Below are 27,294 nucleotides of genomic sequence, written 5' to 3'. Positions count from 1 at the left end.
TTTCATTTCTTTCAGGAAATTTAGAGAATTAAAATTGCAGCATAAACAGCTTCAATTTATTATCATTATAAAATAATTATTCTTAACAGGAAGCTTTAGCTCGGGGGCTGCTGTTTTGAATACGTGGGAAAGGCAAAATCGTTTTTCTCGGCAGCCACTACACCAAAATTGATGAGGTTTATTGCATTTAAAAGAAAAAGGAACAATCTAGTGACTGTTGGTATGAAATTTATTTATGCAGTCAATTTTTAAAATAATAATTGTCCAAAATAAAATTATTCAGAAAATTACACTATCAAGTTTACAACTCTAACTTAGCAATGAAAAGCTATCACAATTCTTTAAATTGCACTCAATAGCACCTAAACCAGACACATGATGTATTATAGATGGCTCTCAAAGAGACCAACCATTAAGATGTGCATAGGACCATTGCGAAAACTTTGTAATCTTTGTAACAAATTCACTTAAGGTATCAATTTATTTATCAAATTCGTGTGGTTTTGACACACTAACAGCTTCAGTTCACAGAACTGTGATATCTGTCCTTAGTGCAGAGCTACAAACTTGTAAATTTTGTGCTTGTATTTTTATCACTAAGCAATTTTTAAAAATTCCTTTGGAAACATTCAGGCCCTACATCAATATTCCGGTTCTAACAGCCACTAGAATTTAACTTTCACTTTTAAATGCAACAAATTTCATTAAAATCAGCCAAGCAATTATCTCAGGAAAGCGTTTCTGCGTTTTACCCGTATTTCAATAGGCGGCACTGAAGTTGGACCCGAGCTAAAGCTCCCTCATAAATATACATGTGACAATTAGACAGTGATCGCAAAGACAATGAAATGTACCCTTTGTTATCTTCTACGAAAGATTGCTAATCTGGTAACCGAGAAAAAGTTCACTCAGTGTCCAAGTCGCTTCAGCCAAACACATATTAGAATAGATCGTGGCTGTTTTCACAAATTTGATAGTATGCAGACCGAGTTTTTGAACATGTTTACTCGTGAGCCTGTTGCAAAGCTTGCTAGGAACATTTCCAAAGGAAGACCAGCTTCATCACAACTGGTAGATGAAGGTATCTGCAGTAGCCTAGAAGCCATAGGGAAGCTATACGTGCCAGCGGCAAGTAGCACGGTTCCAAGTGCTTTGCGGAGTACCAGGTGCCAGTCCTGGGCCAAAACTCAGAAGTAATCTAGTATTCTGTCACGTTTGAAAGCCATGGTAGGTTTTCAAAATGAAACTGAAGTCATATAACACAGAAACTTGAAAACTGTGCTGCCGCTTTCTTCTTGCATTCACTTCTAGAATTGTACGCTACACGGCGGATGATCGCAAGTGTAAGTGTATGTGGAAATTTAATGTTTTTGTTTTCCCACTTTCTCCATTTTGAAAAAGAAGGAAGCTTTGTACCCCCAATCGTTACGGGTTTTTTTCGTGACCCTTACTTCTTTAAAGCAGAAAACAGTGCAGCGTGACTGTCCAGCTCATTTTTGCAAAATTAGCGTTTGACACACAGGGGCACCACTATCCCAGGCCTGCTCATTCCTTTCCTTCCAAAGGTCCCAACGAAGCTGAGCATCTCGATGTCACTCGAGCCTCGCCACTTGCCATGCAGTCGACAGGCGGTGGTTGGAAGCACAGTCCCATTTCAGGTTGCTCACAATGGCTGCTTCTTTTGTCAAACGAGCCATTTGATGAGGTAGTAGTTTTTCTTGCCTGGAACAAATAAACCAGCAAAGAGAAGAGCACCACGTCAAACATCTGTCTACAAATTACAGACGCCCGAGTTTATGAGTGCCTGGTACAAACAAGCCCAACATAAGCACCTACAAGGCAAATCGTAAGACATGGCTTTTTCATAAACACTCTGGAACAAAAATTTAGAGCATTTATAGTGGATGGATAGAGGTGGACAAAACAGGAGGCATCGTGCCTCCTGTTTGCAGTTTGCATGGGACAGCAACTAGCTATAACTAATACAAACTTAATGGCACATCACAAATACTAACCAGGGTGTCTACAGCAGTTGCCATTTCAAGTTTCCTGATCCTTCCTGATGTTTTCCCTGGTTAGTTTCACGAAAATTCCGTGGCAGTCTATGGTCACTGGAGGTTTAGGCAATTAAAGGAAGGATGGTTTTCCAGCACGCCAAGTCACTATGCCAGCTCGTAACTTTCAACAAGTACTACAGTAAAAGCTCGTTAATTCACTACTCGTTAATTCGAAATTTCGGATAATTCGAATTAGTTGCCGCGGTCCGTCCCACAATGTATTGAAAGCAATATGTGACACATCCCGCTAATTCACACTGAAATCCGCACCGCCACCGATAATTCGAACTCCGCATCATCGTGGATGGGGAGAGTGCTAGTGCGCGGGAGCACGCTGGCGTCGCCGCGCGGGTCGCGCAGCTTTTGCTTTTTCGATCAGCGGCAAGGACGATAACGCACTCGCCGCGCGCCATGTTCTTTGCGTACGAGCGTGCGAGGGTGAGCCGGCGAACGCGGCTCAATCTCGCGTGTGCGAGAGGGGAAGGTGGGGAGGAGAGGGTGTTGGAGTAAAGCCCCTGAAACTTCGTAAAGTAGTGCCACTCTCCTCCTCCGCCTTCACTCCTCCTAGTTTCTCCTCTCTTTCACGGTCCCTCCTCGACCATGGCGCCGCCTACGATGCTCGAGCGCAGCAGACGACCTTTCGCAGAGTGAATGTACGCATAGCAAGGCAGTGCTCTTTGGGCGTTCACGTTGGCTTTCCAGCTCCGCGTAACTTCGTGTACAGCATAGAATTTCTAGTCGGATGCTTATACAAATTCGGTAACGGCAGCTTTTGTTTCATTTTTGATAACTATTTCTTAAAAAAGTACCTAAAGGAGTGTTAACGCTGTGCGTTGACGACTGCGAATGTATCGCGTGCCCTACAATTAGGTACGCAGCATTTGTCAAGGGCGTGTCGCAAGATCTTGTTGCGAATGGTTGTAAATAACACGTTTACCATCGAATGACAACCTCTTGGCTTCCAGCAAGCCCTCAGCCTAAACAATCCGCGCCGCCCTTACCATGTGAATTCGCGGCGCGTATCAGCTATGACGTACAAAGGCTGACGGAGATCACTGCTCTGGAGGTTCGAAAGTGTATTACAAGCTACAGGGCCGCCAACGTGCGTGCTTGCCAATCTAAGCGCGCGCAAAGCCTCAGAGGTGGGCGCTGGTGCTATTATGTTTCTCGTGTCTCAACGCCGACAGAAATACCGCGTGCCGATCGTCGAGTCGGGACTGTGCGTACACAAGAAAATGAGTTTTTAGCATTCGTGCGCGAAGCGGGAGCGCGATAACAATGCTTGACTAAATCTCAAACAAGACCACTGTGGCCTTAAGTAATTTTTTCAGGTTAATGACTTATCACGAATAACACTTCATCGTGCGTTGGTTCGTCCGTTTACTAAGTGACGTACGTGTCGCGAACCGAGTTGCACTGAGGTGCATGCATTGAGGACGGTTGCACTCCCTTCGAAGTAACATTTGCGAGACATGACTTTATTAGTGAAGTCATGATCGCGCGAAAAATCACCCCGCCATGACGCGGCCGAAATTGCGACAAGTGAAATGATGTTTTATCCATAGGTTAAAATGATATGAAACGGCATTCGAGTTGCAAGTTAACAGCTTATTTTCAGCATAGATGCATTACAGATTTGCCTTTGCAGTCACAAGTCCGTGTGCACCATTTATTGTCTCATTGCGTAAATAAACGCACCAGCCTAAGAGTCCTACAGCAAGCGCGTCTCAATTAGGCATAGTGACTGTAGAAACTAATAGTGGCATAGACGAGCAAGCGAACGACTATATGAGCGCGCGAACTAAACGAGCGAGCAAACGACTAAACGAGCGCGCGAACGAACGAGCAAACGACTAAGCACGAACGACGACTAATCCAGCCAGCGAACGGGCGGGCGACCGCACGTTTTCTTTGCGAGTGCTCCACCGCCGCATCTTAAGCTTCGCACACTTTAAAGCTCACGCGAATTAGCACATACGTCTCAATTACCTATGATGCGGTCGCTCGACGACGAACGCACCGCGTAACACGGTTTCGGGAGAGCACGCACGCTTTTCATCGGTGCCTCTGTATCGCAAATCCACCGGGCGACCGCCAACGAGGAACACGAACAAATGTGGCAAACAAAGCTAGTCTATCTAAAGAAGGCTAGTAAGTAACCACAAAACGCAGAGAGTTCCTCTCCTGAGGCGCTTTCATGATCGAGACTGAAATTTTATCAAAAGCACTGCGCTGAATCTCAAAATTTCGTAATCACGTTATCGCACGCAACCTCGCGTGCCCGCGAACTCACGCCGGTTGGCGTTCAAAACGATTAAGCGCACCAAATATGACTAACACGACCACGTAGTGCGCATATAAGCAAAGCAGACGTTGCATAAAAATCATGCTAAAGCGTGCGTCCAAATGACAACATGCACAGTGAACTGTGCAATATCTACTACGTTATTGCCCGCAGCACAATACGCAAGCCTGGCACATACAATATTCTGAGAGAGCCACAACTTACATCACATAGTCGCGCGTAGGAAGTTGGTCGGAAGTTCTCCCTCCCGATTTGGTGAAGCCATGTCTTTCTTCTTAACCCGTTGCGCTTAACGGACGGTATCGCGAACATATTCTTGCCTTTGCTAAAACTATATTGGCATCCGAACGCGCAGCAGGTCATGGTAACAGAAAATTACGTGAAGCCACGTCGCACTTGCCACAAAACATCCTTCAAGGCGTTCGCAAGATCAAAACACGGAATAGGAACGGAAGGAATGCCGCCAACAAGCGCCGCGTCTCGAGCAAAGATGGCACTGAAGCGCGACTGTAAACAAACGAAGCCGGCGCAAGGGGCCACGTGATGCCATTAGGCCAATAGCGACGCGGCGTCGGCTTCGGCCAGAGCGCTGGAGGAGGAGGCGGCATTCTTCAAAGCGTGGCACTACTTTACGAAGTTTAAGGGGCTTTATGTTGGAGGAGCGCGCCCTCTCTTGTCGCGCGCGAGGCAGAGGGGTGAGGCGAGGGAGGGACCGGGGGACGATCTTCGGCGGCTGCTGCTTACGGCGCGGCCGCGCGACCATGCGGTCGCTGCATCTTGAAAGCGATCTGCGACGTTGCCAAAGTGCGCGCCCGCGTGGGCCTCGTCTTCAAAGCGATCTGCGATGTTTGCAGAGTGCGCGTATTGCCGCTAGCTTCATATGCGATGTGCTTTCTACGTTTCCTTCGCGTTAAAGCGAGGGCTGTACGAACGTCAAATCGCTCGCTGCTACTGCTGCGTCCCCTCACTCCAGCGTTTTTCAGCGAGTTTCCGCGGTGATCGAGCGAGATGCGTTCATGCTCACCTGTGCGCGCGTGACACAGTGCTTGTTAATTTAGTAAGCGAATGCTTACAAGTTTATACGGCCGATAAAACTATTATCCTTACTTCGTATAGCTATCTACTAATTTTCTATCGCAATCGGTGCTTCGGTTTTCGCGCGAGACGGAGACTTCTTTTTTTTTTTTCTCCGCCCCAGTCAGCGCGACAAACGCGCGGATGGAGCAAGAGCCATCTCGACGTCGGGCGCGTCGGACCGCGCTGGCCGCGTCCGGTTACGTTGGCTGCGCCAGAGCTTCGAAGTATAGACGTTGTTCACGCCAACGTGACGTAGCGTGTGCGCGCGTGCTCACGCCACATCAGACTATATACGCGCCTTAACCGAGCGATTTTTTTCGCTGACTTTCATTAGTTCGAATTTTGTTTAATTCGAATTTTCATAGCATCCCCGCGGAATTCGAATTAACGAGCTTTTACTGTACATCAACTCAACAAGTACTTTCAACAAGTAAGCTGTACATCAGGTGGGATGCACTATCTGATTTGATTGAATCATGCATGCCATGATATTCAGACCGCCTGGCATGGCTCACACTGACCGAACAAGTCAAACACACCATTATTTGTGAATTGCGTAGGCTCAGTTAAAAACTTCGCTTCCTACCGGCACACCACCAGCTTCGTCATAACTACTGTAGGTACCAGTTCCCCTTATTCAAAGAAATTGAGATGAAATTTTCCCGTCTTTTCCCTGAATCTTCCAGAACTGATAAATTCACCCCAAATTTCAGGTCTGTCAAGTTTTCCCTGAAGGCAGGCAACCTGGCAATTCCAAAAGACATAAGGGTGCAGCATTACCTACACACGTATGCAAGTCACATGCTTGCTTAGCTAACTCTCGAGAAAGTAACATAATCTTTCTAATATAAGCAGAACAATAACTTGACTTCAAATCTTGTGTCCGCTTATTTGGCTACAGTGGTTACAAGAAACAAGGGCCACACACTGAAAACCACACTTTTACAACAATTTTTAACTATGCCATCATAATTACTCGTAGTGGCAGCAGCCTCTTTAGCAGCAGTTGAATGGCAAATATCCTACGGGGGCACCCATAAGTGGTTCCTCAATACTTCACTTTCATAGTCTAATGCGAACAAAAACGAGAGTGCAATCTTCCGGAATGGGGCATGGTGAGCATGCCTAAAGCCAGTTTGCAAAAACTGCAAGGAACCGGATGCAAAAAGATGGCAGGGTAGTGTTTCTCGCACTGTTTTGTTAACATGAAGCCACCGCCAAGAACTACACCTCTCACATCCTGACTATATTGTGCCATCAAGACTTAAAGAGAGTGACAGAAAAAGCTGCAGCCTGACACAGTGCGAAAGTAAATGTCCGAAAGCTGCAAGTATGCACCACTAAAATCTCACGTGCTCTCCTCCCAGCGTTCCCCCGTACGTTGTAACTGCTAAATACGTACAACCGTTTTGGTGAAATGGGCTCGTACTCACTAGAAAACTAACTTTGTGACCGTTTTTTTTTTAAAGAACGACAACAACAGGGTAGGCAGAACATCACACGGAAGGCTGCGGTCATACAAATACCAGAAAATGCGCACTCACCAACTCTTGCTAGCGTGTAGTTGCTGGGAAGAACGTGGACACCGGGAACGATCACATGACTAGGTGTGCTTACACGACACTGGTTGATGTACAGCCCACCGGCTGTGATGATGCGGACAGCATCATCTACATGAAACAGAAGGAAGCATTTTTTTGTTCCTTAAAACATGGAGGGCTTGTTCACACCCGAGAGAATCACAGACATTTAGTATGCGGCACGACTTGTAACGAAAGTGGTGACGGCTTTTCCTTAGGCTGGGCGACATACTAATGCAATTTGCCCCTTTTGGGAGCTTCACACACTTTTCGGTATGATGTACATTTCTAACCTCTTTCATGCCGAGCTGGGTAGCTGGGCATATGCCCGAATAGACAACCTGGGCCATAGGGAACGCACAAGAACAGACAACATGGGCCACTGGATGTGTACAACTGGCTGTGTGCCCGAATAGATAAAAGCGGGTCACTGGGCACAGGCAACTGGGTGTGTGACACTAAGCATACAAACATTCTTGGCCAATCCTCTGGAACGGATATGTGCCATAGGGTAGGGCTCCGGGTAGGTAAGCATAACAAGAGGAAGGAAGCAATGAAGTCGGCAACTAAGAAGACAGCTGCAGAGAAGAGAAGTCAATGAGTTGGCATCAATAGCGGCCGAGTGTGGAGAAAGGGGCGGAGCGAACGGAATGGGACTGCAGCGTGCATTAAGTGAGGAACGCTGAGCTACAGAGAAGTGAATAAGGAGTTGGTAACGAAACATGGATAAACTCGGCTACAGATGAAAGCAAAGGATTTGGGAACACATTGTGTCGCTATATCAGGGCTGTCAAATCGAGGGACATTTCCCATATCAAGGTAATTTTCGGGTCTACGAGGGAATCTTGGGGAAATGTTGCAAGTTTTGGGGAAATCTTGGGTTCCATATATAGCTGGGGTTTTAAAGGTCATTTACATTTTTTTCAGAGATAACATCCAATATCAGCAGCTTTGGCTGCATTTGAGGTTGTTGCTTTCAGCTGTGCGACAGTTTGCTGTGCGATTATCTGGCAACACTAAAGCACTCGAACAACCTCTTTCAGCGAAAATGGCAAAATAAGTCTAGAAGCACACCTACCGTCACTGCTACCGCTTACCACGCCGACAGCTCGGTAAGCAGCATAAAGGAACACTTGACTGTCTGCTAGCGTGACACTAATAATATGATTAAAGAAGTACTACATCCTGATGAAATGCATTACATCTAAGCTAAAGATGGGGTTTTCTTTGTCAGCTTGGATCTTTTGGTAACGCTTCACCTTGCCAGATGTGCTTTGGCTAGAATTTTAGCCCCCATAGCTAACTTATCAGATGTTTACAAGAGGCATAGAGGCTATATAATATTTCTCAATGTAAAAATGGAAGTGATTAATAAAACAATGACTACTTAATATTATATAACTTTATGGGCAAGCAAGGGAAATTTCAGCAGAAATAGGGAAATTCTGATTTTGGCAGCCCTGTGCCGCATCTCTTCGATGCTAATCGGATTAACATCGACATTCATCAAGAGATGGGTTCTGCTGCAAGTCTTTGCAGTGCTTAAGACAGAACACAGTGCAAGGTAGACAGGACAGGCAATGGTCACCAACCGGTTTACTACAACAGAATTGGGCTTCACAACATAACAACAGAGCTTGGAGTGGTAATCAAAAGAGTGACATCCCCTCATTGTGCACGCATATTTTTTTGCAACCTATAAAGGCTTTTCCGCCTTGGCTTTAATGCACACCTAGGCAGAATCTGTTGTATATTCTGAATTGGCAACCAGCTGCTCATTGCTGTTGCAAGTGACAGCATTACAAGGATGCAAATTACAGCACAACCATTGGCTTAGCCCGACAAGCAAGCCGTAGAGCGAATGTGCTGATGACAGCCTGGCTTTCAACAGTGGCAATATTAGTGAAGAGACCTCAAGTGATGAACCTTTCTGCCTATTCTGTTGCTACACCAGTAGAGTTGCTGCTAGTACATTTAGCATGTGCAAGCAACTAGAAGAGACACAAAAGCAAAATACCGTAGAGTTCTGTTAATTTGACTCCAGTTAATGAAAATTTTATGCATAATTCGACTCGACTGAAAGTCCTGGCCAGTGCCAACCTATCTCTATGCGGCCCACAAAGTTTCGTTATGTTGACTCTGAAACTGATGCCTGTCCAGTGGGCCTCTTCCTGTGTCTTTCGTCCCTTTGGAAACGCTATGCAAATGGATGTTAACCAACTTGTCCAACTGCCGATTTTGCTACTGAAGTTTACCTCTGTCAAATAATTCGAACATGACTGGTCAGCACAGATGTGCCTGACCTCAAGGGTGGTCCCAATAGCACCAGCCTCCATCTTGGCGGTGCTTAGGTAAGAGTGAATGCAATGAACACATGTATTGTCCTGCTGAAAATGTCTATATTCTGCCTGTCCTAGGAAGATTGTCAAGTGAAAATGCTTGAGTGCTCACACTGAATGATTACAATATTCACTCAATTATATCATTTGCCTTTCTTTCCAGAAAGTCAGAAAATTGCTTGGAAATGCAACTGCGTACAATACCACAACCTCGTTTGCAGCACTCGCGAGCCTGCTGTCAGAGCCAGTCCAGCCAGCCTCGCCGAGATTGCCATCACAAGATGGTGACAGAACAAGTTCTTGTGTAGCATGTCGATTGCAGTGCCGCACATTGAATTTTATTATGAATGGTCATTCAAAGGGCAGGTTATTTTACATGCTACTATTTTTTAGCAGCGAAAAGTCACGTCACATGTTTCTGGCGTTCCGGAGAATTGTATGGGTAGCAAGACAAACTGGTGAAGCGGTTACTCCAGGCATGAGTCACCAACCCCCTTGCGCAATTGTTGCCAGGGAAATTTGACAAGCGCAAAACATCAAATGTGCAATGAATCACGTGGAGGTCAGCCTACGGTCCACAGGTAGTGATGAAGTGATGTCTGAGAGTGATGATGATGCTCATATAGGCAAATTTTCATCCTCTAAAGGTAAAGTTCACTGGATTCATATTTTTCTGATTGCGAGAACTGGAAGCACGCTACATCTTCAAAAAATTGGGTACGTTCGATTTCTACCTTGTTTGGGAGCTCAAACAAGATTTTGTTGATTAGTTTTCTGCTTTGAACTGTTTTTCTTGCTTAGTTTCATTTTTGAGTAAAGAGTTTTCGGTTAAACGTTTTCGGCGAACACTGGACGGGCAGCAAGCGTCATCCGTTCGACTGCAGCAGGAGTTGAGGAGGGGAATGCAGAAGTTGACACGCGACTCGCTTTCTTGTGAAAGCACGGTCAGAGGAAAAGGACTGATGAAAAAAATCGCCATCTGCAGTGATATCACAAGGCGATGCAAAGGGAATGCAACACACACCTCTGTTTAACATTTGGCAAGACCTGCACGTGAAACTATTGTTCTACGTGAAACTACAGGTGGCTTGGGGTGAAGCTCACTTTCAGTGTACTGCCTGGTTTTGCACACTGCAAGCAAACAAACCCATTGCTGAAAAAGTTTCTACAAAATCTATTTTTGTTTTCCTTGGATAGTATCTTTATTCTCGGCGTATTTTGCACATTTCAAGCAAAAGTAAGCACTCACTTTAGGTATATTTCTTTTCTTTTCTTTTTATTCATGCACACTGCAGGCCGTGGTCGGACCCAAGCAGGAGTGATGAGTAAGTAAACATAGAATACAATGAAACATAATAAGGTAACATAAGATACCAATATGAAAAAAAAAAAATAGTTTTCATTAACTATACAATGCGAATAGAAATTAAGGGCCTAGAGTGATGCATTATGAGCATGCCACACACAAAAGTCGGCATCTGCAATTATGCTAACAAAAGATTAACCTGAAGTAGAGGAGATGGCCATACCTCTGGTAGCTTGGTACTACGTCCCTAATTTATCTGCTGCCACAGTATAGAAGGAAACAGCCACTGAAGCACTCACTCATGGTTGGGAAGAGGCGAGCCTTCATAGCCATGTCCAGTATGGTCGTCCCCGCCTCCGACGCAAGCGTCGCGAAAGCAGCGTCGCCGAAAATCAGGTGCAGCTCCTCCTCCTTGAGATGTTGCAGCGCCTCAGTCGCAGCTGCTCCGCCAAAAAGCACCGCGCTGGCTCGTTTCGCCAGCTCCAACCCTTTCTCTGCGCAGGGAAACGAGGTACCCTCGGATCGTCGACGCTTTCTCGAGCCCATTTCAATGGCACAACTGTCGCAGCAACCGCAACGGGTTGCAAACGTGAGCGAGCTCACCGCGACGACGTGCGAGATGTACCACAGCGCAAAATCACAATGGGTGTACACGGACAACACGGACACTGAACTACGACTGGCGTTTACTTGGCGCTAAGCTATACTGGTACCCGAGCCACACAAGCACAGAAAGTGACATTAAGTTGCCTTAATTTTAATGTAATTTGTGCAATGCAGCACTGACATGCCTAATGTAATTTCAGTAAACGCCATTCACTATTTAACGTGTTCAAAAGAACTCAGTCGTCTGAGAAGTGCATACGCTCGACGCCATAGCTTGAACAGAGCAGTATAACTGAAGCGTGTTTGAAACAGTGTCTTATCATGCAAAAAACAATTTATACATAACTTTTCAGTAGCACCTGGCAAACGTATCCAGGTCAACGTTACAATGGCTTCGATGTAACGGGTGCCATTTTACTTAGGGACTTACTATGGTTGTTTGCAAAGTTGTAAAAGTGAGCAACAAACTCAAGCAAATGGCATCATAGTATGCTTACCTTTACATTGCACTGTTTACAAAGGCACTTGTAAATGCATGTCTACTTATAAATTATAGCCCCAGAATTACTCACTTCAGAAGACACTGTAATAGACACCATCAGGTCAAATATCACTAAATTTGTACGTGTGGTAGAGACCCCCCTCCACCCCCCCCCCAAAAAAAAAGAAGACTGTCATTAGAGAACCCTAGGCACAAACATTCAAACGTAATTTTTTGTGCATTTGTGGCACAAGTGAAAATTTTCACGGGTTAGCTTCTTTTAAACTCTGGGAAATTGACAAAAAGAAAATTAACTGAAACAATAATTCTGCCGATGCAGCATTCAGTGTAGCAGTGTTTAAAAGTGCATTTCAATAGGAGCTACTGAAATATACCTAGCTCTTAATTTGAGAATCAAGATTTAAGTTTAAAATAAAAAATGTAACAACGTAACTGTTTCGCTTAAGCTGCTAAGCAAAATGTGTTGTTTCTGTGTGCTTTCTCAGACAGCCTAAATTCGTGCTACTCCATTGACATGGCTTTTTTTTTTTTGTTGTGAAGTTGTAAAGCTCTCTCTTTATAAAATTTTGATAGAGAGAGAGAGAGAGAGAGAGAAGGAAGAAAGGAACCCAACACTGCCTGCACCTTAGTAGTATTGCATGCAATTGAAAGCCCATCAGCAAATACAATCTAGAACAACTAAAACAGAAACTTGAGTTCTGGGATTTTACATGTCAAAACTGCGATCTGATTATGAGACATGCCATTGTGTTTGTGTGTGGGGGAGGGGGGGAGGGAGGGGCTCCAAATCAGTTTCATCCACCTGGTGTTCTTTAATGCGTACCCAACGCATGGTACACAATAACTTTGCATTCTGCCCCCATGAGAATGCAGCATGCTCTAATATAGTTGAACCTTAATATAATGATTGCAAATGCAACAAAATATCACGTAGAGTAGCCTTCTGTTAATTCAATCTCGACTGAAGGTCCCGAATGGCACCCGTGCTTTCATTATTTCGATTTTAAAATTGGCCTTTGCCAGATAATTCAAGCTTGACCAGTCAACACGCACGTGCCTGACCCCTATGGTGACCCCAGTAGAGATCCCTTTAGTAGGAGTGTCTGTCTCGACAGAGCTTTCGGGGGGGGGGACAATGGATGCGTTGAACACACATTCAAAATGCTCTAGTTGAAAATGGCTACTTTTTCAGCCTGCCCAGGAAGATTTTCAAGCAATAACCGTTGTTCATTAATCTTGCTAAAAAAATCCAGCGTCCGTTACATTTCTTTCTTTAGAGGCGTTTATGTCATTTCGACGTGTTTTTCTACTTCGGACACAGAAAGTTGGCGGCGCACACTTGATTCGGGGGGCATGTTAAACTCGTGCAAATACTGCCGATGGAATCAGTGGCGTGCCTAGGCGTTTATTTTTCTGCACCCTGTTTAATTTGACCAGTCAGATGATTTGATCGACTTCTTCGGTCCTATCAGGGTCGAATTAACGGAAGTCGACTGTACGACAAAGTAAATCCAAAACCTGTCTCACTGGCATGAGCACACAAGAAACATATGCTTATAACGAATATTGGATATAACGAAGCTATTTTTGCATTGGCTACAACTTTGTTATAGTGACGTTCGACAACTCTATCCCAGCTTATGATATGGCTCAGCGTAAAAATGACAAATGCACTCACCCCCGTGAACAAGGAGTGTGAGATCTTCAGCAAGCCGTTTCTGAGCCACTCGCTTCTCGGGAGCTCTCTGCATCATTGAACACAAAAGTATTCCAATGATTTAAAAAAAGAATTTAAAAAAATTGGATGCATAATAAATTCAGGTGCCATTTGAACTGAAACATACCAACGCTGGTATGGAAATTTAAAATGCACTAGTCTTTCATGCTTTCACATATTGGCAGTTGGGCAAAAAACATGTTTGCTGCTTAACCCATGACCCTAGCAGAGCATCTGCCTGCCAGCAAGAGTTTTTCAGATGTTTGCAATAGTAAACACAAACAGTAAAACAAATGAGGCATGTTGCAAATGGGGACAAACAGAGAAGGAGTAGGAAAAATGGAGGAGTGGGACAAACTTGGGTGCTCACTTTAACAAATAGTATTCCGTAGAATTGACAGAGTGTAACGATCAGAGTTACCATTCTTTAGCTAGATGTGCACCAATAATACTAAATGAATTTTTTTTTCTTTTAGCAGAAGGGGAGACTGACACAGTGCTGAAACACCCTCCTCGAAGTTTAATCCGTTTTATCCCTTTATAGACTCCAACATTAAATTAATTTTTCCTTGTTACTATTGTTACTATTCGTTTCATTGAAGTAAATCAGAGAAATTTGCTATACAAAAAAGAACATCCAAAACAGAAGGAGAAAATCTATTTGTTCGTACAGAATCTTGCTCAGAGTTAGAAAAAGAAGCCTCCTCAAAAGAAACTGTTCAATGCAATCTTCGTGATCAGCCATGGCCTTCTCAAGCCTAGACCTGAACTGGCTGCAGGCATGCTTTACCTCCTCCTCTCTGTCCAGCTTCATACCGGTCTAGCGTCAGGACTCAACTTCCACAATTACTTTCTCACTTAAAACAAAAATTGTTCTGATTAAACTTTGAGAAATAAATGTCAATTGTACTGTGCAACTTACTATTTTTCATATTTTTACTACGACCACCTCACTATGCAATTGACGGCTGAATATGCCTCAAAAAGCAAATTTTCTCAACTTATGTTTTTTTACCTCTGAAACATTTTTACCGTTTTCTTCGCCTTCCGGACAATTTAGAGAAATAACTGGAACGAGTACTGTCAGAACATAAAATTTCATTAAAAAATTTCGGCCGGTTCAGCGGGCCGAGGATGCCGTCAGGACCCACGAACTCCTGGCCGTCACCTTGGTGGAGCCTTTGTCCCTCCCCAGGAACTCACAGGATACACAATAAAGTTATTTTCTCCTCCTCCACCTTTCTGTGCCTTCTTCCATGTTTTATATTCAAATAAAGTAAAACAAGATCAGTTCAAGTTCATATACATAAAAAACTATCTCTTTTATATGTATAAAAAAAGTTTTATAGTCATTGGTAAAGATGTCTATTTTGTACAAATTTTTTGTTAGACTACGTTTTGCTACCACTTGTAAACTTGAGATGGCGGCCACTGCACGAAAAAAAAGTTTTTTCACCAAAAACAAACTTAGATAAACTTGGAGCACCAAGTCTGGATCAGTTGGCGCGGAATGACCCCATTGTGTTTGCAGTGCATAGCAACAGTAGTTATCGTGCATCAAGCTGCCTTACCAGCTAATATTTAGAATCTGGCCTTAGCATCTTTCTTACGACATGACTTAAAACAATATAAGAATAGTGTTCCTATTTGCTTTAATGATTACCGAACTTTAGCCTCAGAAGACCTTCCTGAGGAGGTCAAGCCTTGACTGCAAAATTCAGTCCCCTGCTACCACTATGCTGGGCGCTTCTTAGATGACCACCTCAGATTAATGAATGCCAACAGCAAAAAAATTTCCCCTTGGCTATCGAGCAATCCTTGAAAAGCTGCAGGGGTAGCTAGCTGCGTAATTTTTTGATCAACAGCCTTTAAACAGCACCTTTAGGTGATGACGCAAGCACTTGATGATTAGCAGGTATGATGCAAAATTCAAAACAGGGCCTTCCAGAATTTTCAGCGCACCACAAGCAGTTTCAAGCGTCGGAGGTCATGGTCAAGCGCCAAGCTCTTTCTCAATCTCAATATTCCGGATTATCCTCTGTGTCGTTTCCTGGAAGTGGTAATGGCAGCACATATTTGTTTGTTTGTTTAGTTTTGGTATCAAAAACATCTTATTGTGAGCTTTTCGTGGTGCACCTACTCATATTTCAAACACAAAGCTTCGTACGGAGGCCACTTTAACCCTACACATTTAAGCTGTCAACATGTGTGCCGAAATTTCATTGCAATTGGCCTTTAGAAATGTAATTTATTCGAGACTAAGTGACCATTTTTACCGACCAAGCTCCACAGCAGTGGTGGTCGTCAAAATGTGCAATAATTGCCAATGCCATTATTAGGTTGTTTTCACTAGCTGACTTCTTCATTGTCGACATTAAGGAGTCACATGGTATAAAGGCAGAACTGAAGTAAGCCAGTATAGTTAAAGCTGAAGTGTTTGCTACAAACTGCGTCAAGTATCGGTTCTGGGAAATGTCTCTTATTATACTGCCGAGGTAGTAGAAGTGACCTTGTTTCATGAGACATTGTTCTACGCTTACCATCTGCACTTCGATGAGGGCATCCAGCTCATGCAGATCGGCAAAGACGAATAGCTTTAGAAGTTGCACCGCCTCGGCATCTGTCAAGCGCATGAAGAACTGGCGAAGGAAAGAAGAAAAATAAGAAAGCACTGTTACAACCTGATCGATTGTGGTCCCGTGCTGTGAGCTCGGAAACAATTGCCATAGTGATTAGAATGCTTTAGCGTACCGCTATGATCCAACTGCTGCCGTAATTTATTTATTTATTATTTTTCAATACTGCCAGTCCCATCAGGGGCCATAGCAGGTGGACATACAAATATGAAATACATGGTAATAAACATGCACGTACAAACTGCATGTCAATAAGCCAAACAAGGAATGCAAAGGAACAAGGTAAGAATACATAAAAAAACAAAACAAATATAGATATCACATATCTAGGAGACATGCACAGCAATACAGAGAATACATCATGAAAAGGACAGCAGACAGGAACAAAAATAACAGCAAACACCTTCACGATAATCAGCGTGGCTTACAAGAGTTCCAAAGCATATTATGTGATTAAGACTGCGTTACTGATTGCTTGATATGGATTCTAACCGTGATGTGAACTGAGACAATGAGTCTGCAGTAATGACATCATTACTGGCCCTGCCAGGCGCACAGTGAACCGAGTATACTGGTGCAAGAGAGAATCTCTTTATTACAGGGAGATATATTTTTTTAACTGTGCAAGTGACCAATGCCATGCTACTTTTCATAGGGAGAGGGAGGGGGATAAAATAATTCCAAAGAAGAGCGTAAAAAAAGAAAAGAAAAAAAGCCTGCAGTTTTGCGAAGCAGTGCCAGCAACAGGAAATTATGAGACTATTGCAGGGAGTAACAATCAGAGTTTTATGGGCAGTACGAATTGCAGTAAACATTAGCTTACAAGAGAGAGAGAGAGAACTTATTTGAAAGAAGGCAGAGAGGTCGGCTTGAGATGGCGCACTCTGGCCTGCTACTTTGCACGGGGGGAGGGGTACGAGGACACAAAGGTGCAATGAGGATGACATGGACGAGGGATGCACAATGGGTTAAGAGACAAGTTGAGTATACTGTTGATTATCAAGAAAGTCCAGATGTGCGATTCAGAAATGTCATTCAAGAAGCCACCTGGTTTCAGATGTTGGCTGGGCTCCCTAATTCGAATGAAACATCAGAAAAAGGGAGTAAATGCATTGGTTGGGCGAAACCACGCCTCTTTAGTTAGCGAGCGAGAATTTACAGCAATTTACACTGCCCATGAAACTACAAGCCTTTCTTTCTTATGTAGTCTATATAATAATTTGCTATTGCTGTCAATGCTTTGCCATTGGGGCAATAACAGACATATTTTTATCATCTCTATATTCAAGACTGAGCCTTGATTCGAAGCTTCTTTCTTTTTTGGGGGGGGGGGGGGGGGCAGCAAGTGCCAATCATACTCAATGAAAGTTGGCACTAAGCTTCAGAAATACTCCTCAGCAATTCCTGTGATCATAAGCTGCTCGAGAAACACTATGTCAGCTAGTCTAAATGCTTAAAGGCCGACTTACAAATATTTTCAAGTTTATAGAAACTCTAGCACACATTTCTTGCACATGAAAGATCATATTTGGCAAGTGTGAAGGTTGGGAAATATGTTTTAGTTTGTTACTAAAGATGGTTCTCAAAATGCCAAACCTGTCGTCACCGATATTATCGTGACATCTTACACTGAGCAAGATTTGCTGATGTTGTACCACAATAACGCTAGTTACGATAGCGTTGCTCATAAAAAAAATAAACAAGAGTGTTGTGCCAATCTCTTCTGGCTGGGCTCGTACACTGCAGCCACGGTGATAATAAAAAATGGAGTAGGCCAATTCATCATGGCTCATACGCCTCCAGTGTACTGAAACCAAAATAGGTTTGTAGAAACAAGGATTACAGTTGAAATAATTAGGGTACTCTGACAGTCGCCGATATTTTCTCTGGGGTGTAGAGGGCTTAACCCTTCATTTACTGGGGAAAAAAAAAGAATGTTAAATGTCGGAAACGTGTTGTGAGTACTGTCCTACTCACCGTGGCTGCTTAGTGGCTTCGCTGTTGTGCTGCTAAGCTCGAGGTTGTGGGATCAAATCCCAACGGCCACATTTCGAAGTGGCCAAAATGCAAAAAGGCCCACGTACCGTGCATTGGGTGCATGGTGAAGAATTCCAGGTGGCCAAAATGAATCCAATGTCCCCCACTATGGCATGCCTTATAGTCAGATCGTGGTTTTGGCACATAATACTCCCGAATTTACATCTGGTAACAGTTCCGCCAGGACTACAGATGAAGCAAAAAGTTATTCTCACACAAACCTTTATTTGAAATTGAGTAGAAAGCCAACAAAAAAAAAACAGCTAATAAAGCACATTATCACTGCCTGGCAGTTCGCGGGAATGTTAAGCTCTTTTCTTTTTGTAGTGGTTGTAGCTGCGAATTACATTAAATGACGCTTGTGATTTTAATCCGGTCCTTTGGTTGAATGTTCAACAATAACAATCTCTTATCGAGCACTCACCACCCTTTTTCACTTTCTGTGCAGACATGTATGTCAATGTACAAATCGCACAATGTATCGAAGGCCACGACAGCGTCTGTAAACGTTGTTGTGGGATGACCACTTTTCATCCGAATGCAACTGCGGCTGCCACATTCTGATGCGGGCGAAATGAAGAAGCGCCCATCTGTTGTGCATTGGGTGCACATTAAAGAACCACAAGTGGTTAAAATTGTTCCAGAGTCCCCCACTATGGCACGTCTCGCGATACTACAAGCATTGTAGTAGGCACATGCCCAGTTGAACAGACCCAGTGGCAACAAGTTACCTACTCAGACACATACTCGGATGCACGTGCCCAGTTGCACAAACACAGTGGCCCAAGCTGTCTAATCGGCAAGACAGTAGCAGTCAGCACCCAAAAAGTGTGAAGAGGAGACTTTAAAACTAAGAAGAGTTATGAATTGGGCTAGTTGGTGTGTGTTCATTTTCCTTGCGCTAAGTACTGTAAGACGCAATGGGGATGAAACGAAACACTGGATACGAAGCGAACATGGGGTGACATATGCGAGAACAAATTACCAACTGGTTTATTGTCAGATCACACCACAGTTTATAAAGCACACAACAACGCTTTGCGACTGTGTGAACTATCATTATAGCAGATCCTTATTTAGATCCAGTATTCAGCACAAGAAAAATGAATTAAAACTAAGGTTCTTCGTGCACAACTAGGCAGGACTGGCAGAACAATGCAGGACAACTTGGCAGGACAATGATTCTGAGCAGATAAGGATATCTTGAACCGGTTAGGTGTCTACAAGATCAGGCGGCACATGCTCTCAAGTCAGGGCACGGTGGAAGGTTATAGGCAATTATGGGTGTTCTGGACAATCAATCTTTAGTCCATTTGAAATGGCCAAGGCGTGCTCTTCACTGTAGATACGAATTTTGAGCGTGCTGCTAAAGTGCTCGGGTATCCACGTAAGATGCGGCATCAACTGGTCCTTAGGCCCTGCAGACATCTCCTGTTTCCACAACCCCATTACCCTACATCGACGAGCCACCCGCTCTACATATAACGCATTATCATCGTTATCAGCGGATGAGTTTACATGAATTAAAAAAAAAGAACAAGAAGAAACCGGTTGGCATAAAGTCAACTGAGCGACAATCCATCTTTATTTTGTAATATACTCATTAGTATTATCGCACATGTAGATTTCCCACTGATCTCATCCTTTATTAACCCAACTTGTTCACTCTAGCTTCATATGGCTTAATCTATCAAGTTTCATGTTATGCATATCTATTACACAGTAGAATCTTGTAAACGGAACCTCAAGGGACCTGAGAAATACTTTCTCATTAACAGGAGTTCATTTACTGTGAAAGATGTGCAGATGTGCAGCGTTATATGTCATACACCCTCTTGACGTTGTTAGATATGTTAAGCACAAAGAAGCGAATGCAGCAGCTAGTTTGTGCTGTGGTTCGGGCCTTGTCGACAGCTGCTGCACTGACTAGGCTTCGCAAGTTTCGGTTTTGAGGTGGCACCGGTAATGTACCAGAACACAAACACAGCTCTTACTGCTCTAGTCGGCAGCAGAATAACACACGGTAGTGCAGTGGGAATCCAAATCACTGAACGGTGCACTGTAAGACGTCCAAAATTTATGTCTTTTTTATTTTGGTAATCTGTGGGACGAGGATTGACAGTGTCGCGAAGCTGCCCAGGCCTGTACATGCTATGCATTAAAAATCTATCAAATTTTTGTCTGTTTGAGTCCTCGCCACCACTTGTCGGATGGTTTTCTGAATATAGAAGAAAGGTGTCGCAAGACAATGTATTTCAAATCCTGTCTGTGCTTGAAAAAATCCTTTAGAGCTTGCTTTTGTGGTTGTCAACAAAGAGTTTTGAAAATTTTGGCTGCGATGAACAAAAGTACCTTAATTTTCTTTTCTCCTTTATGAATTTCCCAAATACAAAACCAACCAACTTAGAGGCCACTGTTCCGTTTACAGAGATTCTACTGTACTTTGACAATTGGTATTTTGACTGCATCCAGCGCTTATCTCACAAAGACGCACTTATGATAGCGCTCCCTGATCAGGCTGACAGTATTGCTTAAGGGGAGATGCCCCTCACAAAAACATTTGTTTAATATTTGTGCTAGAGATGGGAAAATCCACCCACTTATAGAGCATTTCAATCAGACTTCAATTATGTCATTAGTTTCTGTATAGCTGCTGTAGTTCTTGAGTTAAGTCCTACACAATGGCAAAACACTTTGTCCTGTAGCTCATCTAGCTCTTTGTAGACTGCTAAGTGCCGATATCTATTCAAAGAGCATGTACAATTAGTGGAACTATAAAAAAAGAAATTAGGACACTTCAACTAATTTTTTTCACAATCACATTAAATTAATCTTGTACAGTTACAATTGTCACAAAATTTGATATACATATTCTTGAAAATATGTATAGTGCTATTACCTACTTGAAATTGCAATACCTAAAAGCAGATCGACAGAAAATAAGCGCACAGGAAGACACGCACGAACAGCCTAGAAAGACACAGGACAGGCGCTATTTCTCGGCTGTTCGTGTGTGTCTTCCTGCGCGCGTATTTTCCATCGACCTGCAATGCACCATCTAGCCCGTTTGCAGGTGTTGTTAATCCAAAAGCAGTAAGTTGTAAAAGTACATGGTTATATTTCAGAAAATTGAGAAAAAAAAATTAGTTGAAATGTTCTAACTTTTTTGCACATTTTCAGTAATTGTACACATTGTTCGGTTAGATATCGGCACTTTAATATCTGCAAAGAGCTAAACAAGCTACAACACAATGCTTTTTATGAAAATCTATTACATAAGAAAGTGCACATAATTATGACTATATTTTGCCATTGTGCATCGCATAACTCTAAAAGTATAACAGTTACACAAAAGGTAGTGAGATATTTGAAATCTGCATAGGAAACTCCATACTTGACTGAATTTTGAAACCTCTAATACAAGTAATAAAAAGAAAGTTGTTTTGAGGAACGTCTCCCTTTAACAAACAAATGTCTTTGCTAACATGCTAATATTTAGTGAAAAATCCAGACTGTCATGGAACATGATTTGCATGAAGTCTCAAGTCAAATCAAATAATGCACTTAAGCATAGCAAAGAAACAGACAGGTGTATAGAGATGCCACAACAGGGGTCTCTGGATTATTTAGACCACACCTTGGGTCCCTTTAACAGCACCTAAATCTCAATTACGCGAACACATTCGCATTCCACTCCCACCAGAATGCGTTTGTCAGTGACATCTTTGTCTTATCTCCCCTTTATCTTGCGTCTTCACTTCTGCTGTTAAACTCGCCTTAGTAATGGCAGAGTATCAAAACCACGACCGTTTGCTCAGGAGCTAAACGTCACAGTCACAGAGTAACTGCGATGGGCGAAGTGCCCGTCACAGGTGTGCCAAGGTGGAGTGTCATGCAAAAGGAAAGCTTAACATGGTGGCTAGACTAGCTTAAACAGTGCAGTCAAACCCAAATATAATGAACCTGGATAATGCTAACTATTTTCTACATCGAACATGCGAAATTTACTGATCACTGGTCACGTCAAATAACTCCCTGATAACAAAGTCAACGCTGGATATGTCGAACTCTGGGTGTCCTCTGCCAGCATCATTAAGCCGCTTACATGCCATGAACCAAGTCTAAATGGGAGTGTTTTCGTTTGTTGTGCTTAGGTACTTAAGATATTACTGCCTACTACATTTAGTTTGGCTTTTAATGAATGGATTTCTTCCTTGCTTCTTTTCGTCATTGAAAGTAATACAACCACATATAATGAATGCATCCAAGATGTTTACCTAAGTTGGTTATAGGTAAGTTTGAGTACCGTATTTACTCGCATAATGATCGCACTTCTTTGTCAGAAAAATTGACGCAAATTCAGGGGTGCGATCATTACGCGGGTTAAATTTCCCGTGAGAAAAAAACATTTTTTTTTCGTCCCGCGTTTGCTGCGGGATGCGGGTGCGGGACACCAAAACAAAAATGGCGGCCGGCGGAGCAAGCCGAACGCGATCTTTTTTTTTTCTTCTCGTGAGTACATTACATGCATTGAAACAGTTTCTTCCGTATCAGTGATGAATAATATCGTTAATATCGGCAAGTTTGCGGCAATAACGTAGCCATGTCCACTTTGAGGGGACAGAAACAGAGATGGGCATGCTTAGCTGCCAGTGACATAGAAACACATGGCCGGCGTGCGGCATCTGCGGCATCTGTCTTCACTACTATCCTAACACGGCACGTTTCCGCTAAGGGTAGGCGAATATCTTAGCTGTGTTAAAAGCATCGGCGTATGAATAGGGTACACTTTTAACGTATCAGAGTAAACGTGGCTACTATCATTGCCGCGCGCGATTTGTTGCGTGCTCACAAGTGCAGATGAAAAGAATCGAAAGGCGCCTTTTTTGTTTTTGTTGACCACAACCATTATAAAGCCTACCCATAATAAAGGCAAGTTTGGTTGTACGTCTTTTTGCCATGGAAGTGCGGAAAGTGATGAAAGTAATGAAATGAGGCATCTACTTAAGAATGTTTGGTGCGTGCAGACGAGTCGTTCGCGTAGCATTCGACAGATGGTAAGCGCGATCATTATTAGCTAGACTTGGCACACAACATATCGCTGCGGCAAGTTCAGGGTGCGATCATTACACGGAAAATAAAAAAAATCGAATTTTGATGACAAAATTCAGGGGTGCGATCATTACGCGAGTGCGATCATTATGCGAGTAAATACGGTATATCAAATGACCTGATATAACAAACTATTTTTAGCACATACCGTATTTATTCGAATCTAGGCCGATGTTTCTTTTCGAATAGTCATATACCAAACTCTAAAGTCGGCTTAGATTTGAGGATTAAAAAGAAAGCACCAGCTTTTAAATGAAATTGATAAATATGGTGCATAGCTAGTGCCATCTAGAAAAGTCAGTATCGCAGCTGCTACTAGCCATGCCAGTAGCCAACTGAAGTACACGAGCGACGTCACCATTTTGACCCGTGTCGTATCGGTGTGTGGCATCGCGTTATCGTAATGGCACCAAATAGGCGATACCACTATGCTGCCGCTTTCAAGCGAAAAAGCTGTGCTAGCCGCAGAGGCATCATCAAACGTTTAAGCCGGGCGGGACTTCGGCATCGATGAGATGACAGCGATAAGAAAGATAGTGACGCAGAATGAGCTCGGCACATTCATATTACCATAAATTATGCTTTCATTTTGTGAATGCTGTCTTCGCTCTTTTGTTCGGCCCACACTCGCAGCAAGTTTTTCTGGCTTCGGAATTTCGGGGGTTGGCTTAGAATCGGGGCTGGCCCAGACACGAGTGAATGCAGTAAGCCTGTTTCTTTCAACCGGCTTCAAGTCTATTAAAATTTTGGTGAGAGACAGGGACACAAACACAACCGAAAATTAATATTTTAGCACCACAGTTCACTGCACCTGGTAGAACTCATATGGCGACGTCTTGCTTGGGTCCAGCCAAACGGCGTTGCCAGACGACTTTCCATACTTATCGCCGGACTCTGCTGTTATGAGTGGAACCAAGAGGCCTGCAAGGGACGAGAAGACGAGAGGCTGAAGAGACGTGAACAGGATGTGTTTCGCAAAAGCAGGGAAGACCACTTGACGACGAAAACCACGTACGAAAGGTCTGCGCTACCACAATCGGAGCTGACTGCATTTTTGCAAGAACATCGCAAACAGACAACACGCAATGATGAAGAAGGCCACGGGAAATGCGCTGACTCACGACTTGCTGTCGCTACAAAATGCAGTTACACCAACTCGCACAACTATCAATTGTGATGAAGAGGTCACTGCTTGGAAAACTAAATCGTGTTTGCCAAAGCCTCTAGTGAACCCAATTGGCTTTTTTGAACAGCCAACTAAGGATGTTTGGCTGGGAGGATATTATAGTTGCACTGCATAAGGTGTATCTTTTACACCTTGCATGCGCTAATGGAGGAAGGAGTAGGGGAAGGGGTTGGGGGGGGATATGAATACTCCATTTCATACTTACGAGGCAACACTGCAGAAACCATGCAAGTATAGTGCGACAGTTAGAAGTTTCACTCCGCTTGTTTCGCAGCGCACTTGCTCTTGATATCGATGTGCGTTGCTGACACTTTGTAAAGACTGGACTACTGCACCTATCAAAACTACTACTTGTGGACAGCAATTTATGTCTAACGTATTATTTGCGTACCTTTGAGCTTTCTGTTTGTGGAGTATACTGTGCTTCTGGTCGCAGGCGCAAACGAGGCACCATGGCCAATGGTTGCACAAACGTGCCGCTCTGCTTGTTTGGTGGTCAGTAGCTTCAGACCTTCCACGCCTCTAATGTCATGAATATGTCGTATTTCGCGACATGCAAGTGAGAGACATAAATTTTCATAGAATTACTTGGCCTGTGCTTAATATCTTTCTTTTGCATGTGATGCGCTACTTATTGGTCGTGGACGGGAACAGTGAAAGAAGCCGCTCTAGCCTTCATAGCGCTGCCTGGTGCCTGGTGCAAGACGAGCATAAAAAATATTAAGAGGATTCTCGAGGCCATAAAGTTTAGGAACTCCTTTCGGCAACCACTACACCGAAATTGATTAGGTTTCCTGCATTTAAAAGAAAAAGTCAATATCCATTTATCGTAGGAAGCAGATTTTTTATTTGAGTAGTCAATCTTTTAATAAAAATTGTTGAACATTGCAACCTTTCAGGAAAGGAAACTAAACTATCAAGTTTACAACTCTGTAACTCGGCAAGTAAAGATGATATCCCAATTCTGCAAGTTGCACCTAGTAGCACATCTAAAGCGAACGAAACTGATGTAATATACATGGCTATCAAATACAGCACTGATATGTGAGTATGACTTATGCAAAACCCCCGCAAATATTGTGACAAATTCACTTAGCAAGATAAAAATTCACAGAGTATCAAATTTGTCCGCATTGGATGCTCTAGTGGAAACAGTTTACAGAACTGCAAATATCGGTTTTGGTGCAGAGTTATGTATTTGTAAACTTCTTCCTTCTTTCTTTTTTATCAACTTTTGTCAGTTATCGTAAAAGAAGTTCAGGCCCTAAATCAAAATTCTGCTGGCAACAGTGACTAGAATTTGCCTTTCTCTTTGAAATCCAATAAATTTCATTAGGATCGGTCCAGGGGTTATCCCGGAAAATCATTTCTGCGCTTTACATGCACTATTTGAAGAGGCCGCAATAGAGTTGGGCCGGAGCTTATACGATTCTTCTTTAAGAGATACATCACACAAAGACCGCCAATAAAAACTGTGCATGATATGCAGAAACTTACGTTGATCCGAGAATTAAAAGCTGCAAAGGTGAAATAAATCATTAAAGTGGCTGTCAGCGCAAAAAGTGAGCCAAAACAGCCAGCGATAAAATCAGAACAAAACGCTGCCCTTAACATGGACTAATCTCTACACTATTCGCATGAGGTGACCACCTTATGTAATACATTCCGCAGGAAGGCTTTCCAACACCCCTGTGCAGAGGTTGAAGGTGAAAGTTGCATGTCAGAAATAAGGAAGGTAGGGTGACATGGATCTTATTACCAATCCACACAATCCTTGCCTTATTTCTCGCTGCTGACTGGGTCGAGCAAGATGTGTGGAGAAACTCACCGTATCTATTCGGATCTAGACACGCCTCCAATTCCGGGTCAATGCCCAGAACTATGAAGGTCAGAAAATTTTTAGAGCTTTCCTCGAATGCGAGTTGAGTTGATAGAGTGGAGCTGGCTGCGGGAGGGGCGTTGCTCAATCCCCATTGCCAAACACCCATGTGTAGCGTATAAGACGTATAGTACAAGCAGCACCCCCAGCCGAGCATCTGGCTTCTCAGGGGTGCATTGCGCACAGACTGCTGTCATTGCTGCGCAAGAACTAAGATGAACAAGGCACCACACAATTCTCGAGAAATGTCCATAGCAAGGGTTGTCCTACGTGCCGTCTGGGGAACTGCTCTAGTGAGGCTGCGATGCCATCCAGCAGGATAATTTTCCAAGCCCCGAGTTTGTTAGTGGCCGTGGCCCCGGGCGGGAACGCACTTGCACCTGTTTTACCAGTAGGTACCGTGTGTCAGCTCTGGTCAACCACCCACAGCGACAAAGAAAGAATTCGAGTTGAGTGGAGTTGGACACCCTCGAATCTAAGACGACTCCCAACTTTCCCGCATTACTTTTTCTAATGAAACGTACCGGCCTACATTTGACAAGGCACAATATTCGTGGCCTTTTTGCATAAATTCTAGTAGTGCTACCATTGTTACTAAAAACAACAGCTTTGTAGCCTTGAGGTGCCATACGCAGGTTTATAGGCAAGCTGCCTGCTCCTATGTTCACACGTTGCAGGACACCTGAGGTTGAAAGGATGTTTAGCACTGTGGTCATTAATCCTTAGTTATACCCTTCAACCATGATATGATAATGTTAATATTGAAAACTTGGCATGACCTAATAATATGGCTAGAACACAAAAATATGACTGCAAGCATGACTGGAAATCTAAGTTAAAAAAAGAAGTGGCGATGATAGAATGCCAACTGCCATCTACGTTGTAAGGAAGTGTTGTCGTGAGCCAGTTAGGGACCATCACTAACGACGAGCTGAGGGGGTCAAGGTCCCTTAAA

General features: G+C 43.4%; 1 protein-coding gene across 2 annotated transcripts in view; it reads right to left on the bottom strand.

Annotated features, from left to right (window-relative positions):
• Nucleotides 1-211: 211 nt before the first annotated feature.
• The window catches only part of TyrRS-m (Tyrosine--tRNA ligase, mitochondrial), a 51,665-nt gene continuing 24,582 nt past the window's right edge, over nucleotides 212-27,294 (bottom strand). For both annotated transcript variants that reach the window (XM_055069526.2, XM_050176571.3), the window contains exons 8-13: nucleotides 24,086-24,195; nucleotides 16,030-16,128; nucleotides 13,451-13,517; nucleotides 10,964-11,158; nucleotides 6,984-7,109; nucleotides 212-1,722 (exon numbers count right to left, since the gene is read on the bottom strand). In XM_055069526.2, the coding sequence (XP_054925501.2) occupies nucleotides 1,685-1,722; nucleotides 6,984-7,109; nucleotides 10,964-11,158; nucleotides 13,451-13,517; nucleotides 16,030-16,128; nucleotides 24,086-24,195 (635 nt within the window). In that variant the 3' untranslated portion in view covers nucleotides 212-1,684. The remainder of the gene's footprint in view (nucleotides 1,723-6,983; nucleotides 7,110-10,963; nucleotides 11,159-13,450; nucleotides 13,518-16,029; nucleotides 16,129-24,085; nucleotides 24,196-27,294) is intronic.

The sequence above is a fragment of the Dermacentor andersoni genome, chromosome 8 (genome assembly GCF_023375885.2).
Source record: "Dermacentor andersoni chromosome 8, qqDerAnde1_hic_scaffold, whole genome shotgun sequence".
NCBI classification, from domain to species: Eukaryota; Metazoa; Arthropoda; class Arachnida; order Ixodida; family Ixodidae; genus Dermacentor; species Dermacentor andersoni.
The sequence above is the reverse complement of the archived record's forward strand: the minus strand, read 5'-3'. Positions and strand labels throughout refer to the sequence as shown.